This window comes from Hypanus sabinus, chromosome 3, assembly GCF_030144855.1.
Source record: "Hypanus sabinus isolate sHypSab1 chromosome 3, sHypSab1.hap1, whole genome shotgun sequence".
Taxonomy (NCBI): domain Eukaryota; kingdom Metazoa; phylum Chordata; class Chondrichthyes; order Myliobatiformes; family Dasyatidae; genus Hypanus; species Hypanus sabinus.
In genome coordinates, this window is record NC_082708.1 from 93,601,683 (window position 1) to 93,619,425 (window position 17,743).

Genomic DNA, 17,743 nt, shown 5'->3' on the forward strand with positions numbered 1-17,743 from the left:
GGCTAAGGGAGATAGCCTACGGGGGTTTGCGAGCACAGAGCTTTGAGGCCTCTGCGCCACGGGGGGGGCAGGTTGAGGGAGGCTTAAAAGCAAGGCTGGGTATTTCGAATAAAGTTTTTTCTTCGACTGCAGTTACCGACTTCGTGTCGTAATTTTAGCGCTGCGTGTAGCACACCGCTACAATACTATGTAATCACCTCTAGGTACTGAATATTATTACGTATTATACGTATATGAATACGTATTATTTTACTAGACACATTTTGTTATGTGTTGTTTTCACTAGATACTTTGTACTATCTTAGCTGCATATTATGGCGCTTACAGAACACCTGTTTGTTTAGCAGCACTATTAGCTGAGATGCATCCCATGTATTACACTCAGCCTTTGTTTAGTAAGAGATAACAGTGGCGGACAGGATAGTGCGAGCAGGAATGTAATGTGAGGGAGGTTGTCTGGAAAACATAATCTTGGCCACGAATAAGATCCCAATGCGAATGGATGAAAAATAATGGTGACGCACCGAGAGCTAGGCAACAGCGATTGATTAGTTAATATATAGATGATATGCAATTATAAATTGATTGGGTATGCTGATGAAACCGGGATGTAACTGAGTTAAGAAATTACTATAAAGAATGCTGTACACCGGAGCTCGGCGGGCTTTCGGTGACAAGTTCATTGATTGCCTCAGCCTTTGTTTGCAAATAAAGGTTGAAACTTCTCGAAGAATTGTCTGCGTCTCCTGGTCATTTCAAGTAACCACGAAAGGATCCGTATAATAGCCCGGTATTTCAATACAGTCCCAGGGTATATTGTCAACCACTTTCACATGACGATATATAAAGAATTCGGGCACATTATCAAAGCAGAGCAGAACGCCGGTTGTTGTTAGAACCACAGCCTCAGTTTTCCCGGAGCAATTCTGGCAACAGATGGCGACAAACCGATCAAAAGTAAAGCTGACGGTGAACCAGACAGAATAGTCTGTGGCCGCCTCTCCCAGGACAGAGATCACACTGCACACGGGGGTGATGTCCAGGAAAGTCCCGGGGAAGTAATAATAACTGACCCGCAATATCACCGCAAACACGATGGTCAGTAGATCCGCCGTTGCCGTGGCCACCAGGCAGCGGGTGGAGAGACGGCACTTTCCCACGGACAGAATCACCATCGCCACTACATTCACTGGGAAACAACAGAAAGAGCGAGTGAATTACTGTCTGTCCGCTCCGTGGGTCTCGGGGCAGGGAGATGCTTGAAATGGAGAGCGGCTTATTCCCGGAGGTTTAAAACGCGGAAGGCGGGGATAGCCGCCGCCTCAAAGGTGCCCATGCCGGGAGAAACGTTATGGTCCGGGGTGCTGCACGGAGAGCAGGGTTCGGGAAGGAGGCCGAGAACACTTTGGAAGATCGATGTAAATCTCCGTCCATCAGGTTTCTGATTGATATGCAAAGCCAGGAAAGCCTCGGCAACTTTCTCAGCGACAGTGATCCCCGCGATCCCGTCACGTATGTTCACACTGTTCGGTCCCGCTCAGCCCCGCTGTCTGCGACTTTGTCCATGGACACTTTCCAAATCTCGTTGCACATTTACTTCCCCCGTTCGCAGGCATTGATCTCCTCCTCGGCTTCCACACACACGGGCCCGGCTCGGCTCGCTTATTTTAAATTTCGCAACCACTCTTCGCCGCGGCTCCTTCACACTCTGTCAGGGGATCGGATTAGAAAGTTCCCACGTTCGTTTTATTTAATATTTTCCCCGACCTGCTCCACATTACTGCGGCGTTATTCTAAATGCTCCGGTGCTCATTGTTCCGGAGCAGAGTGTCGCTTGTAACTTACCCCGTCTGATCCCGCTGTGTCGGCTCTGAACTTCATTGATATTAGGGCGTGGAAGCAAACCCTGGTAAACTAAAGCACACAGAGACCCTTATTTAAACTTTGTAAACTCCCGGTGGTTCGGGATCTAACACAAAAATGGGGTTTCGCTTCCCGCGTTCCTTTCAAATTTCCAGCATTTTTTTCAAACACAGCCCCAATACGTTTAAATGTGACTTTAAAGCACGTTGCACTGTTGATGCGGAAAACACCAAGTAGCCCGTAACGGTGCTGAGCGCACTGGATTATCGGAATTTACTTTGATAAATCAAAACAGTCTGCCATGAATCCACAAATTGAATCGATCTCTTCAATCTGCCACTCTCCATCTTTATTTTCAGTCGAGGTCTCGGATTAAACTGCAAGATAACTTCTGAACGAACACAGTCTTGTCACAATGTCTTCACCGTGCTCACTGATACACCGGCATCACAACGCTGTCGGTAACTGATCGAGTCTAAACACCGCGCACACAGAACTGCAAATCATTGTTCGCCTTACCAGGAACACCAATAGCAATGTGACAATCCAGGATGTCAGTGAATCTTGTGAAACTCTCAAGCTCTTCCCTCGGTTTCACGATTGCTAATGGTAAACCAGCTCCCATCAGGTTTCGCACCAGTATGAAGCAAAGTAGTTTAATCACCTGTGGTGAACTACATATACCTGTCTGGACACGCCCCCTGCTGACTGCTCCTGTGGCTCCTCCCACAGACCCCGGTATAAAGGCGATCAAGGCCTGAGCCCAGCCTCTCAGTCTCCAGGATGTAGTATGGTGGTCACTCACTGCTTGTTCCTTCTTCCAGTCAATAAAAGCCGATATCTCACCTTACGTCTCAGAGTGAGTTGTTGATGGTGCATCAATTTTATTGACTGGAAGTTTTAAAACATGGAAACCGTTTTACGTCCGGAAAGATTGGATTTGGACCCTCAAGACACTGAAGCAGCTCTTGCGTTTGAACTCTGGCTTGCATGCTTCCAATCATACTTGGAGGAGGTTCGTGCAACTGAACCCGCTGTTATGCACAGAATTCTCCTCTTGAGGTTCACCCCAAAAGTTTATTCATTTATCAGAGACCTGCCGACCTATGAAGGGGCACCGGACGCCCTCAAAAGACAGTACCTGCGGCCGGTGAACACCGTCTACGCAAGACATCGTTTAGCTACCCGGCGACAGCGGCCTGGAGAATCGATCGCCGAGTTTCTCCGAGCACTGCAGACACTCGTCCGAACTTGTGACTGCAAGACACTCACGGCAGAACAGCATGCGGAGCTGCTAGTACGAGACGCCTTTGTGACAGGACTGAGGTCAGTGTACGTGCGTCAGAGGTTGCTGGAAAAAGCCGACCTTACCTTACGCTCGGCGATTGAGACGGCCGACACTGTCCAGCCGCGCGATTCCCCACCGGTTCCGTGGACACCTCAGACCCCGCCGCCGCTGGTTCCCGCGAGCGAATTCGCCAACGCCGCTGCCAGTCGCGATTCCACGAGCTCCCCGAACCCGACCACGGCTGCGGCCCGTCAAAAGACAGTGCTGTGTTATTTCTGTGGAGTCGGAAAACATCCCCGAAGACGCTGCCCGGCGCGAGAAGCGACCTGCTCCAGCTGCGGAAAGCGGGGCCATTTCGCCAAGGTCTGTAAGTCTAAACTCCGAGCGGAGTACAGCGGTACGGGTGAGACATGGGGGCCGCCATCTTGCATACCGGATGTGGGCGGCCATCTTTGTCGGCGTCAGCACGCCCCGCCCCCGACCCGCCGGTGTTTACCGGCCACCAAGACGGCTCAACTCTGGCCACTGTAACCCTCGACCAAAGCGCCCCACACCAGCTTGCAAGGACAATGATGGACATCCGGGTGGAGGGGCACAGGACTAGATGCCTGTTTGACACGGGCAGCACTGAGAGTTTTATTGACCCGGACACAATGCAACGTTGTGGACTCGTGATACGGCCGGTAAGTCAGAGGATCAATTTAGCTTCATTGCGACATTGGTGGTGCAAGGCACAGAATATCGGAACTTTGCGCTACTGGTCATGCCTAAACTGTGCGCACCTGTGCTATTGGGGCTGGACTTCCAGAGCCATCTCGAAAGTGTGACTATGGTGTATGACGGGCCCCACCCAACACTCACTGTCAGGAATCCTCAGTTTGGTGGGACTTTATCACTACTGACCACACACACACACACACCGGCCCACACATCCCACCCAGCACCATGCTGACAGCTGCGCTACCGACACCACTTGCAGCCTCTCCACCCTCAAGGTCCCTTCCCCACCGCTGTTCGCCAACCTGACCCCCGACTGTAAACCTGTGGCAACTAAAAGCAGGAGGTACAGCGCGGGGGACAGGGCCTTCATTCAGTCAGAGGTGCAGCGGCTGCTCAGGAAGGGGATCATTGAGCCAAGCACGAGTCCTTGGAGGACCCAGGTGGCTGTTGTTCGGACTGGGCAGAAAGATAGGATGGTGATGGACTATAGTCAAACCATCAATAGGTTCACGCAGCTTGACGCGTACCCCCTACCCCGCATCGCGGATATGGTCAACCAGATAGCTCAGTACAAGGTGTACTCGACAATAGAATTGAAATCCGCTTATCACCAGCTTCCCATCTGCCCAGAGGACCGCCCCTACACCGCCTTCGAGGCGGGTGGCTGGCTCTATCACTTCCTGCGCGTCCCCTTCGGTGTTTCACTAATGGTGTCTCTGTCTTCCAGAGGGAAATGGACCGGATAGTGGACCAGTACCAACTGAAGGCCACATTTCCCTATCTGGATAACATCACCATCTGTGGTCGCGACTGGCCGGATCACAACACCAACCTCCAACGATTTCTCCAAGTGGCCGCAGCTCTGAACCTTACTTATAACAGGGACAAGTGTGTGTTCGGAACCAGCCGCCTCGCTATCCTTGCGTATGTCGTGGAAAACGGGGTCATTGGCCCTGATCCCGACCGTATGCGCCCCCTGTTAGAACTCCCTCTTCCCACCACTCTCAAAGCCCTCAGACGGTGCCTGGGTTTTTTTTTCCCTATTACGCCCAATGGGTCCCCCATTACGCAGACAAGGCCCGCCCCCTGGTCAAGTCTACCACTTTTCCCCTCTCTGCTGAGGCCTGCACGGCCTTCAGCTGCATTAAAGGGGACATCGCCAAAGCTATGATGCATGCGGTGGACGAGACCATTCCCTTCCAAGTAGAGTGTGACGCCTCCGATTTCGCTCTGGCTGCTACCCTCAATCAGGAAAGCAGGCCAGTAGCATTCTTTTCTCGTACCCTTCAAGGCTCTGAAATTCGGCACTCCGTGGTGGAGAAAGAAGCCCAGGCCATAGTGGAGGCTATTAGGCACTGAGGTACTATCTCGCTGGCAAAAGGTTCACCTTGCTGACCGACCAGCGCTCGGCTGGGTTCATGTTCAGCAACCAACAGCAGGGCAAAATCAAAAATGATAAGATTTTGCGGTGGAGAATAGAACTCTCCACCTACAACTATGATATTCTATACCGGCCTGGCAGATTCAATGAGCCCCCTGATGCCCTATCCCAGTGATCGTGTGCTAGCACACAGCTCGACCAGCTATACGCCCTTCATGCACAACTTTGCCATCCAGGGGTCACCCAATTTTACCATTTCGTGAAAGCCCGGAACCTGCTGTACTCCCTGGAGGACATCAGGACGATGACCAGGGACTGCCAAATCTGCGCTGAGTGCAAACTGCACTTCTACCGTCCTGACACGGTGCAACTTGTCAAGGCCACCCGCCCTTTTGAGTGACTGAGTGTCGACTTTAAGGGCCCCATTCCCTCCATCGATCACTATGTCTATTTTCTCAATATTATCGACGAGTACTCGTGGTTCCCCTTTGCTATTCCCTGCCCCGACACCACTACCACGTCCGTCATAAAAGCCCTGTGCCAGCTCTTCACTCTGTTCGGATATCCCTGCTATAACCACAGTGATAGAGGGTCCTCCTTTATGAGTGATGAGAGCTGCGCCAGTACCTGCTAGCTAGCGGCATTGCTACTAGTCGGACCACGAGTTTTAATCCCCGGGGAAATGGACAGGTGGAGAGGGAGAATGCCACAGTGTGGAAAGCCACACTTTTAGCCCTTAAGTCAAAAGGGTTGCCGGTCTCTCGATGGCAGGAGGTCCTCCCTGAGGCACTCCGCTCTATCCACTCTCTGTTATGTACGTCCACCAATGCCACCCCTCACGAACGCCTATTCTCTTTTCCCAGGAAGTCTGTCACTGGGACCACCCTACCAGTTTGGTTGACGTCCCCAGGGCCAGTGCTGCTCCGGAAACATGTGAGGAGTAATAAATACTCCCTGCTGGTCGAGAGGGTTCACCTTCTACATGCAAACCCCCAGTATGCCTACGTGGTCTTACCTGATGGGCAGGAGGAAACGGTCTCCGTCCGCGACCTGGCGCCCACAGGTGTAGCAGACCACTACCCTGAACACTCTCCGGTAACTATGAACCCTGTACCCGAGGTGACACCACGCACACCAAGCCCTACACAGACTCCTCACGACACTCATATACCAGGCGTTTCGTACACATATATACCAGGCACATGTGTGAGGGATCACTGACGCCTAGTGGGCTGGAACCAGCACAACCTCCGTCTCCTGTGCAATCACCACCGCCGGCATCTGTGCACTCACAGCCGGTGCTACGTAGATTGCAGCGACAGATTCGACCACCTGATAGACTTAACCTGTAAGAAACTTCGCCACATGGGGACTGTTTTAAAACAAAGGGGGTGTGAATGTGGTGAACTACATATACCTGTCTGGACACGCCCCCTGCTGACTGCTCCTGTGGCTCCTCCCACAGACCGTGGTATAAAGGCGATCAAGGCCTGAGCCCAGCCTCTCAGTCTCCAGGATGTAGTATGGTGGTCACTCACTGCTTGTTCCTTCTTCCAGTCAATAAAAGCCGATATCTCGCCTTACGTCTCAGAGTGAGTTATTGATGGTGCATCATCACCATACGCATGTCCCTCGAATTGGTGAAAATGCTTAAACCAACAGAGTATCTGCATTCATTACTTTTGTACCAACAATGACAATTGTTTTGCAGATGCAGTGAATTAGTAGCGTTGTTCATAGTGAGATGGATATTCTTATTTACAAAGTTTGTACGTGTTTAGCAATCTGAACTGTACTTTCACCGTAAACACAACACAACATTGAATATTCTGGAGTTTTTTTCTCACGTGCTCCCTGGATGTTGTTGTCTGAACAGAATAGCTCACGAGAAGATCTTTCACTGTTGCGGTAATAAGCCAATGGGTCGTCGGTCATGGAATTAAATTAAGCAGTTTGTCAGAAGGATAACAAGAAGGGCAGATATTGAGGTACGTGGTGATTACCTTCCATGTGTGAGTAGTGCTGAGATATTCACAAAGAGTGACGGGGTTCTCGAGAGGGCTGATGTTGGAAAAAAACACGGAAATGTAAGTTCCAATATCAATGAAGGTGGGGGAGAGGATTGATCATGTGGTGTTCAATACATTCCGAATACCTGACCCCACTGACGGGAAAGGTCATGACGCGATATTATATAATATTGGCCTGATTTGAGTATCGCACCGTTCCTGCTCCCCATAAGAAACATATATAATTTCAGTAGAGCTGATGCTCAGCGGTTTCATCAAGAAGTTGCCGAACGTGGAGCATTTCAGGTTATCAGCGGATAATCTGCCATTTTCTCCTTCAAGTGGAGGAGAGAGTTGTTTAATTCAGAAGTTCAAACTTTGTTAGAGACATACACGTTTTCGGTAATGGGAACATTTTCTCTATATCAGATGTATCTATAGCGAAGGACAAAGGCAAAGGTTGACTGGAAATGTAAGTTTTATGTAAGTTAGTGTAAGGTGTTGACTTTCCTCGTTTCAGTTTGATGTAAGGGAATGACCCAGCGATTTAGTTCAATTTGTTTCCTGCATCGGCCGAACTGTCCCTCATTGTTTTTATGGTGATGTCCATGTCCCTTTCTCGCCCCTGTACGATAAAAATCTAAAGAGCGGCCATATGTCCTGCTACGGAGAGACAGAATAAATCCACATGTTCTAATTTGCGGCCGTGACAGATGTGACTTCGTTCGAACGGATGTCACAAGATTGGCAATATAGAAACAGTTTTGGATGTGGAAATGACTCTTTTCTCAGGTTCACTGAAGAATGGGAAGGTGGGGGTGGGGGGCACAAGAGGAAGTTGAGGGGAAGGTGAGAAAAGGAAATGGGAGTCGGGATGGTAAAGGAGAATGGTGGGGGAGGGTGCAATTATCGGAGTTCGAGAAGTTCTCTCACTTTATCTCCATTCCTGCTTCTTCTCCTTCCCTTTCTTCCATGGCCTTCTGACAGAATTCGATCAGATTCTCCCTTCTCCTGTCCTTTATATCTTTAAACAAACGACCTCCCAGCTCTTCGCTTCACCACTCCTCCTCTCCTGATTTCACCAGATTACTTCCATTTAGCTCTTCTCTCCTCCCCCGATTTCTTACGCTGACTTCTAATGTCTTACTTCCAGTCTTGGTCCGAAATGTCAGGCAGCAGTGACAGGGAACTCTATTGTTAGGGTGTCAGACAGGCGGTTCTGTGAACGCAGGAAAGAAACTCAGGTGGTAGTTTGCCTCCCAGGTGCCAGGGTCTGGGATGTTTCAGATCGCGTCCAAGATATCCTGCAGTGGGAGGGAGAACAGCCAGAGGTCATGGTATATATATAGGTACCAATGACATAGGTAGGAAAAGGGAAGAGGTCCTGAAAAAAGACTACAGGAAGTTAGGAAGGAAGTTGAGAAGCAAGACCGCAAAGGTAGTAAACTCGGGATTACTGCCTGTGCCATGCGACAGTGAGAGTAGGAATAGAAGGAGGTGGAGGATAATGTGTGACTGAAGGATTGGAACTGGGTCAAGGATTCAGATTTCAGGATCATTGTGACCTATTTTGGGGCAGGTGTGACCTGTACAAAAAGGACGGGTTGCACTTGAATCCCTGGGGGACCAATATCCTGGTGGGGAGATTTGCTAAGGCCACCGGGGTGAGTTTAAACTAGAATTGTTGGGGGGTGGGAACCACACTAAAGAGACTGGGGAAGAGGAGGTTGGCTCTCAAATAGAGAAAGCTTGTAGACAGTGCGAGAGGGAGGATAGCCAGGTGACAGAGAAGGGTCGCGCTCAGACCGAAGGCTTGAGATGTGTCTATTTTAACGGAAGGAGTGTTGTGAACAAAACGGATAGGCTTCGAGCATGGATCAATACTTGGAGATATAATGTGGTGGCCATTACAGAGACTTGGATGGCTCAGGGACAGGAATGGTTACTTCAAGTGCCGGGTTTTAGATGTTTCAGAAAGGACAAAAAGAGATGGGAGCGTGGCACTGTTGATCAGAGATAGTGTCATGGTGTCAGGGTCCGGTCCGGTGTGGTCCGGAGTCCGCGTTCCGGGTCTCGATCCGGTCCGAGTGCTCTGGACTCCGGGTCCTGCAGCTGTCCCTCCCGGTCCGTTCAGCCTGTTAAGATCATCCTGAATCAAGGAGGCACACCTGTGGCCAATTCGGCTGCAGGTGTTTATAAAGGGCCGTGGGACGGAGACCGGACGGGTGGTCGTTTTGTTCTGCATCCTATTTGCTCCGAAGCCAGTTTAACCTGCTCTATACCTATTTATTAATAGTAAACTATTTAAGAACTTTTTAAAAGCTATTTATTAATGCTTTTTGGGAGGGTGATTTTAGATGCATATCATACTTATACTGAGTTAAATACTGTATGTAATTAGTTTTGCTACAATGAGTGTATGGGACACTGGAAAAATGTTGAATTTCCCCTTGGGGATGAATAAAGTATCTATCTATCTATCTATACCTGGTTCATTTGCTCCGAATCTTACTCCGTATCCTGCCCTTTGCCTGTTCTGCAACTGGCTCTGTATTCCGCTTTGCAACCCACTCTGTACCTGTTTTACCCGGTTCGTCATGCTTTTCCTGCTCCTCTCAGGTGCGCTGGTCCTGTTGTTCCGTCTCATTCGTCTTGACCGGGCTTTCGGTTGCCTTTGCCAATGTACCCGTTGGATCACTGTAGTTCTGCTGCTCACCCTGGACCCAGCTTCCTACTCGTTGCTTCCATCGTGTGGGTCCGGCCGGACTGCCGCTGCCCGGCGGAGGTTCTGCCCCTTCCTACTTGTTGCCTCCGTCGGGCGGGTCCGGCCGGACTGCCGCTGCCCGGCGGAGGTTCTGCCCCTTCCTACCCGTTGCTTCCGTCAGGCAGGTCCTTTACCACCTATTGCTCCCTAAGGGTTGTGCCCCGCACCTGCCCAGGTGTCCGCGACTGGCCCAGGCCTCTGGGTTTTCTGCCTGGGAGGCGGCCCTGCCCGGTATCCCTGCGGCCGCCATGAGGAATCTGCCTGCCTGCCTGCCACGAACTGTGGGATCTGCCTGCCTGCCTGCCCCGTCTGAACTCTGGGATCGATCCGCCTGCCTGCCTCATCTGAACTCTTGGATCCAGCCCCGCCTGCATTAATCCTTAAATGCCACGGCATCCCCATCCTGTCCTCCCCCTAGTACTTCAGTGTCTGCGTCCTGCGTTTGGGTCCATCCGGCCTCCGTTCCTGATACACGGCTGCAGAACAGGTGGACGCCATGGGGGGATTGCCTACGGAGTCTCTGTGGGTGGAGGGTAGGAAAAGGAAGGGGTCAATAACTTTACTGTGTGTTTTGATAGACTGCCCAATAGTAACGGGGATATCGAGGGGCAGATAGGGAAACAGATCATGGAAAGGTGTAATAATAACAGAGTTGTCGTGATGGGAGATTTTAATTTCCCAGATATCGATTGGCATCTCATAAGAACAAGGAGTTTAGATGGTATGGAGTTTGTTAGGTGTGTTCAGGAAGGTTTCTTGACACAGTACGCAGATAAGCCTACAAGAGGAGAGGCTGTAGTTGATTTGGTATTGGGAAATGAACCTCGTCAGGTGTCAGATCTCTCAGTGGGAGAGCATTTTGGAGATAGTGAGCATAACTAACAAATTAGAAAAGCGTTTAATTAGAGTGCAAATCTTGCCCAAAAGGCTGGTATATGTCTAGGGGAAAAGGAGATCCAGCCACACACCAACCCCACCTCCCGTACACGCAGGTGCTGTGAGAATCGAGTTTATGCCTCGCGCCCGCCAACAGTATCAAACCCACAACAAATACCGTTATGAAATACACTTTAAAGAGTTTACTAAAATTAAAAGAGTATTAGGCAATACAATATATATGCAAGGGGAAAAAAACAAAAGGCGCCAACTTATCAAAGTTCAGTCAGTTTAGTGCACATCGTTGGAGCTCAATCATCGAACCATCCGACCCATCGTCGCTTGCCTCCGACCTCCACGTCTTCACACCTAGGACCACCCCCGGTGGTCTTCCGAGCAGTGCAGCGCACGTCCACCTTCCTCGGCGTCTTCCTCCCGACTCTTCACCAAAAGCCCGCGAAAACCCCTTCCCCAAGTTCCCAGCCTCACAAGACAAAATAACATTCCCCATTGGTTAACAAATGAATACAATTACCATATCAGCAAGTATAAAGCAAAACAACTGCGAGAGAAACACTTATCAGACAAAGAAGCATTCCTACTCTTAACAAACCAAAAAAAAAACATTTTGAGTAACATACACAGGACATTGTACAAGAGTAAGGGGAATTATGAGGCTATGAGGCACGAAATTGGAAAATTAACTTAGAAACAGATGTTCTCAGGAAGAAGTAGGAAGAAATGTTGCAAATATTCAGGGGATATTTGTGTGGAGTTCTGTATAGGTACATTCCAAAGAGACAGGGAATTTATGGTAGGGTACAGGAACCATGGTGTACAAATGCTGTAGTAAATCGAGTCAAGAAGAAAAGATAAGCTTACAAAAGTTTCAAAGAGCTAGGTAATGTTAGAGATCTAGAAGATTATAAGGCTACTAGGAAGGAGCTTAAGAAGTAAATGAGGAGAGCCAGAAGGGGCCATCAGAAGGCCTTGATGGGCAGGATTAAGGAAAACCCCAAGGCATTCTACAAGTATGTGAAGAGCAAGAGGATAAGACGTGAAAGAATAGGACCTATCAAGTGTGGCAATGGGAAAGTTTGCATGGAACCTGAGGAAATAGCAGAGGTACTTAATGAATACGTTACTTCAGTATTGACTATGGAAAAGGATCTTGGTGATTGCAGTGATGACTTGCAGCTGACTGAAAAGCTTGAGCATGCAGATATTAAGAAAGAGGATGTGTTGGAGCTTTTGGAAAGCATTAAGTTGGAGAAATCGTCGGCAGCGGACGAAATATATCCCAGGCTACTCTGGAAGGCGAGGGAGGAGATTGCCGAGCCTCTAGCAATGATATTTGTATCATCAATGGGGACGGAAGAAGTTCCGGAGGATTGGAGGGTTGCGGATAGAACCATAGAACATTACAGCACAGAAACAGGCCTTTTGGCCCTTGGCTGTACCGAACTATTTTTCTGCCTAGTCCCACTGACCTGCACCTGGGCCCTATTCCTCCAAACCCCTCTCATCCATATACCTGTCAAAGTTTTTCTTAAATGTCAAAAGTGAGCCTGCATTCACCACTTCATCTGGCAGCTCATTCCACACTCCCACCACTCTCTGCGTGAAGAAGCCCCACCTATTGCGCCCTTTAAACTTTTCCCCTTCCACCTTTAACCCATGACGTCTGTTTCTTTTCTCCCCTGAACTCAGTGGAAAAAACCTTCTTGCATTCACTCTATCTATATCCATCATAATTTTATACCCCTCTATCAAATCACCCCACATTCTCCTATGCTGCGGGGAATTGTTATGTACCCCGTAATTGGTTGTCTTACCACCAAAGATAGAAGTGTCCGTTGGAGTCTGGTGATACTATTTTCAACAATATTTATTAGCAAAAATATACAAAATAGTATCAATACGAATATACAGAGAACATACGTTAGCAATACTAAAGCTAAAAGTGCGGGTATAATAATAATCACTAATGAACTCTATCATTGTCTAGGGGATAATGAATTGTCAGATGGAAATATAAAGTTCAGTTCGGTTCATGCAGGCTGCGGTAGTTGTTTGTCGATGTGTTGCAATTGTTGGAGAGAGAGAGAGAGAGAGAGAACGTGTGAACAGTAACAGCTATTATCTTGCCAACCTTCCTTTACGATTTTGATCCGTCAATGCGTTGTTGTTGCGGCCATTGATGTATGACCCCTCCGTCCTTTAGCTAGACCCTTCTTCCGTGGTGGACTCGTCACCCAGGCAAGGGTGGACACACACACAAGCCCCCACCGGTCTCGCTACAAAACACTGTGAGTTAAAATTTACTGACCCTTCGTTCGGTCTCCAATCTCCCACCCTGTCTTGTGGGGGTTCTGATGCTCACTAGCGTTTCTCCTGGTGCGTCTGAGGGGTGTTACCTCAGACCTCACTTTTATCCCCACTCACGGGGTGTCAGGTGTCAATCAGGTTAGGGTGATGTAACCCATCAAACCAGCCCACTCTGGTTGCCCCCTAAGGGGTTTCAATGAATAGAACAGTACCAAGTAAACAATCCTTCTCCAAAAGACAAAAGCAGTAATCATTGATTCCGTTCCTCTTTTGTTAGTAGGAGCCATTTACCCTGGGTAACTCTTAGTTTTGTCTCTCTCTCATTAACTTTCATGAGCTGTTATCAATAACAACTGCCCTGGCAGATTTCCTTTGTCTCTCTTGCTTCCTTGATAACAGCATCGAAGTAGTAGCGATTTGCGATTCTCCATCCTTCGTAACAGAATAAGGTCCTAACCTATTCAACCTTTCTCTGTAATTCAGTTTCTGAAGTCCCAGTAACATCCTTGTAAACCTTCTCTGCACTCTTTCAACCTTATTAATATCCTTCCTGTAATTAAGTGATCAAAACTGCACACAATACTCCAATTTCAGTCTTTATACAACCATTTACAACAATTTAGTCGTTATACAACAATTGGGTTGTATAAGGCAATTTTTGTCTTATACAACCTTACCATTACATTCCAACTCTTATTCTCAATACTTTGATTTATAAAGGCCAATGAACCAAAAGTTCTCTTTACAACCCTATCTACTTGTGACACCACTTTTAGGGAATTATGTATCTGTACTCCCAGATCCCTCTGTTCTACTGCATTCCTCAGTGTTCTACCATTTACCTTGTATGTTCTACCTTGGTTTGACCTTCTGAAGTGCAATACCTCACATTTGTCCGCATTAAACTCCATCTGCTATTTTGCTGCCCATTCCTCCAACTGGTCCAAATACCTCTGCAAGCTTTGAAAACCTTCCTCACTGTCCACTACACTTTCAATCTTTGTATCATCAGCAAATTTGCTGATCCAATTTGCCACATTATCGTCCAGATCATTGATATAGATGACAAATAACAATGGACCCAGCACTAATCTCTGTGGCACACCATTACTCACAGGCCTCCACTCAGAGTAACAATCCTCCACTACCACTGTCTGGCTTATTCCATTGAGCCAATGTCTAATCCACCTACTACCTCTCCATGTATACCTAGCGACTGAATCTTCCTAACTAACTTCCCATGTGGGACCTTGTCAAAGGCCTTACTGAAGTCCATATATACAACATCCACTGCCTTCCCTTCATCCACTTTCCTGGTAACTTCCTCGAAAATCTCTAATAGATTGGTTAAACATGACCTACCACGCACAAAGCCATGCTGACTGTTTCTAATAAGTCCGTGTCTATCCAAATAGTTGCAGATCCTATCTCTTAGTATTCTTTCCAATAATTTACCTGCTACCGATAACAAACTTACCGGCCTATAATTTTGTGGAACGCAGCAGGCCAGACAGCATCTATAGGGAGAAGCGCTGTCGACGTTTCGGGCCAAGACCCTTCATCAGGGCGGCCCTGACAAAAGGTCTTAGCCCAAAACGTCGACAGCGCTTCTCTCTATAGATGCTGCCTGGCCTGCTGTGTTCCACCAGCATTTTGTGTGTGTTGTTTGAATTTCCAGCATCTGCAGACTTCCTCATGTCGGCCTATAATTTCCCGGCTTACTTTTTGAGCCATTTTTAAACAACGGAACAACATGAGCTACAACTCCAATCCTCTGACACCTGACCCGTGGATATCGACATTTTAAATATTTCTGCCAGGGCCCCTGCAATTTCAACACTAGTCTCCCTCAAGGTTCAAGGGAATACGCTGTCAGGTCCTGGGGTTTTATCTACTGATTTGTCTCAAGACAGCAAGCACTTCCTCCTCTTTAATCTGTATAAGTTCCATGACCTCCCTACTTGTTTGCCTTGTTTCCATAGACTCCATTCCAGTTTCCTTAGTAAATACAGATGCAAAAAACCCATTTAATATCTCTCCCATTCCTTTTGGTTCCATACATAGCCGACCACTCTGATCTTCAAGAGGACCAATTTTATCCCTTACTATTCTTTTGCTCTGAACATACTTGTAGAAGCTCTTAGGATTACCCTTCACCCTGACTGCCAAAGCAACCTCATGTCTTCTTTTAGCCCTCCTGATTTCTTTCTGAAGTATTTTCTTACTCTTTTTATATGCAAGCATCTTATTTCCTCCCTGTTGCCTATACATGTTGTACATTTCTCTCTTCTTCTTTATCAGAGTTCCAATATCCCTCGAGAACCAATGTTCCTTATTCTTATTGGTTTTGCCTTTACTCCTGACAGGAACATACAAACTCTGCACTCTCAAAATTTCTCCTTTGAAGGCCTCCCACTTACCAATCACACCCTTGCCAGAGAACAACCTGTCCCAATCTATGCTTTTTAAATCCTTTCTCATTTTTTCAAATTTGGCCTTTTTCCAGTTTAGAACTTCAACCCGAGAACCAGATCTATCTTTATCCATGATCAAGTTGAAACTAATGACATTATGATCACTAGAACCAAAGTGTTCCCCTACACACACTTCCGTCACCTGCCCAAACTCATTTCCTAATAGTAGATCTAATATTGCATCCTCCCTAATTGGTACATCTATATATTGATTTAGAAAACTTTCCTAAACACATTTCACAAACTCTACATCTAGACCTTTAACAGTATGGGAGTCCCAATTAATGTGTGGAAAATTAAAATCCCCTACAATCACAAATTTCTGTCTCCTGCTATCTGTTATCTCTCTGCAGATTTGCTCCTCCAATTCTTGCTGACTATTGGGTGGTCTATAATACAACCCTATTAATGTGGTCATACCTTTCCTGTTTCTCATCTCCAACCATATGACCTCAGTAGACAAGCCCTCTTTTTTGCTGTAATATTTTCCATGACTAGCAAAGATACGCCCCCCCCCCCCCCCCCCCACGTTCATCCGTCTGCCTCTATCACGTCTGAAACATCGGAACCCTGGAACATTGAGCTGCCCCTCCTGTAGCCAAGTTTCAGTAATGGCTATGATGTCATAATTCCATGTGTCAATCCAAGCCCTCAGCTCATCTGCCTTTCCCACAATACTCCTTGCATTGAAATATACACACCTTAAAAGATTGCTACCACCACACACAACCTTACTATTTATGACTTTGCATGAACTACTAACATCACTTATTTTTACCCCCATTCCACTATCTACTCTGGCACTCGGGTTCCCATGCCCCTGCAAATCTATTTTAAACCCTCCCCAATAACACTAGCAAACCTCCCTGCAAGTATATTGGTCCCTTTGTAGTTCAGGTGTAACCTGTCTCTGTTGTACAGGTCCCACCTGTCCCAGAGGTCCTAATGATCTAGAAATCTGAAACCCTGCCCCCTACACCAGTTTCTCAACCACGTGTTCATCTGCCAGAGCATCCTGCTGTTACCCTCACTAGCACGTGGCACAGGCAGCAATCTGGAGATTACCACCCTCGAGGTCATGTTTTTCAACTTCCTATCAAGGTCTCTGTACTCACTCTTCAGGACCTCCTGACTCTTTCTACCTATGTCATTGATACCGAAGTGTACCACAACATCTGGCTGATCACGCTCGCACTTCAGAATGCCATGCACGCGATCAGAGAATAGCCACAAGGGAACCCTGCACTACCTGCCCTTTCCCTTCCCTCGCCTGACAGTAAACCAATTACCTGTGCCCTGTTCCTTAGGTGTAACTACCTTCCAGAAGCTACTATCTATAAACTGTTCAGTCTCCCTTTGTTGTTCCTTTATTCAAGAAAGGGAATAGAGATAGCCCAGGAAATTGTAGACCAGTGAGTCTTACTTCAGTGGTTGGAAAGTTGATGAAGAAGTTCCTGAAAGGTAGGATTTATGAACATTTGGAGAGGTATAATATGATTAAGGGTAGTCAGCATAGCTTTGTCAAAGGCAGTTTGTGCCTTATGAGCCTGATTAAATTTTTTGAGGATGTGACTAAACACATTGATGAAGGAAGAGCAGTAGGTGTAGCGTATATGGATTTCAGCAAGGCATTTGATAAGGTAAGGAAGAAGTAGGATGCATGGGATCCACGGGGACATTGCTTTGTGGATACAGAACTGGATTGCCCATAGAAGGCAAAGAGTTCTTGTGGATGGTCATATTCTGCATGGAGGTCGGTGATCAGCGGTGTGCCTCAGGTCTCTGTTCTGAGACCCTTACTCTTCGTGATTTTTATAAATGACCTGGATGAGGAAGTGGATGGATGGGTTAGTAAGTTTGCTGATGACACAAATGTTGGGGGTGTTGTGGATCATGTGGAGGACTGTCAGAGTTTGCAGCGGGATATTGATAGGATGCAAAACTGGGCTGAGATGTGGCAGATAGAGTTCAACACAGATAAATGTGAAGTTGTTCATTTTGGTAGGTTAAATATGATGGCAGAAGATAGTATTAATGATA

At 47.6% G+C, this 17,743-nt stretch overlaps 1 protein-coding gene across 2 annotated transcripts; it reads left to right on the forward strand.

Annotated features, from left to right (window-relative positions):
* Positions 1-1,115: 1,115 nt before the first annotated feature.
* On the forward strand, positions 1,116-6,780 carry LOC132390793 (uncharacterized). Of its 2 annotated transcripts, none has more exons than XM_059963339.1 (2): positions 1,116-3,834; positions 4,599-6,780. In XM_059963339.1, exon 1 carries the CDS (start codon positions 2,771-2,773, stop codon positions 3,680-3,682), a length of 912 nt encoding a protein of 303 aa, XP_059819322.1. In that variant the 5' UTR covers positions 1,116-2,770; the 3' UTR covers positions 3,683-3,834; positions 4,599-6,780. The 2 variants fall into 2 exon arrangements, with proteins under 2 accessions (XP_059819322.1, XP_059819323.1); XM_059963340.1 differs by having other exon boundaries at positions 6,116-6,780.
* The last annotated feature ends 10,963 nt before the right edge of the window (positions 6,781-17,743 follow it).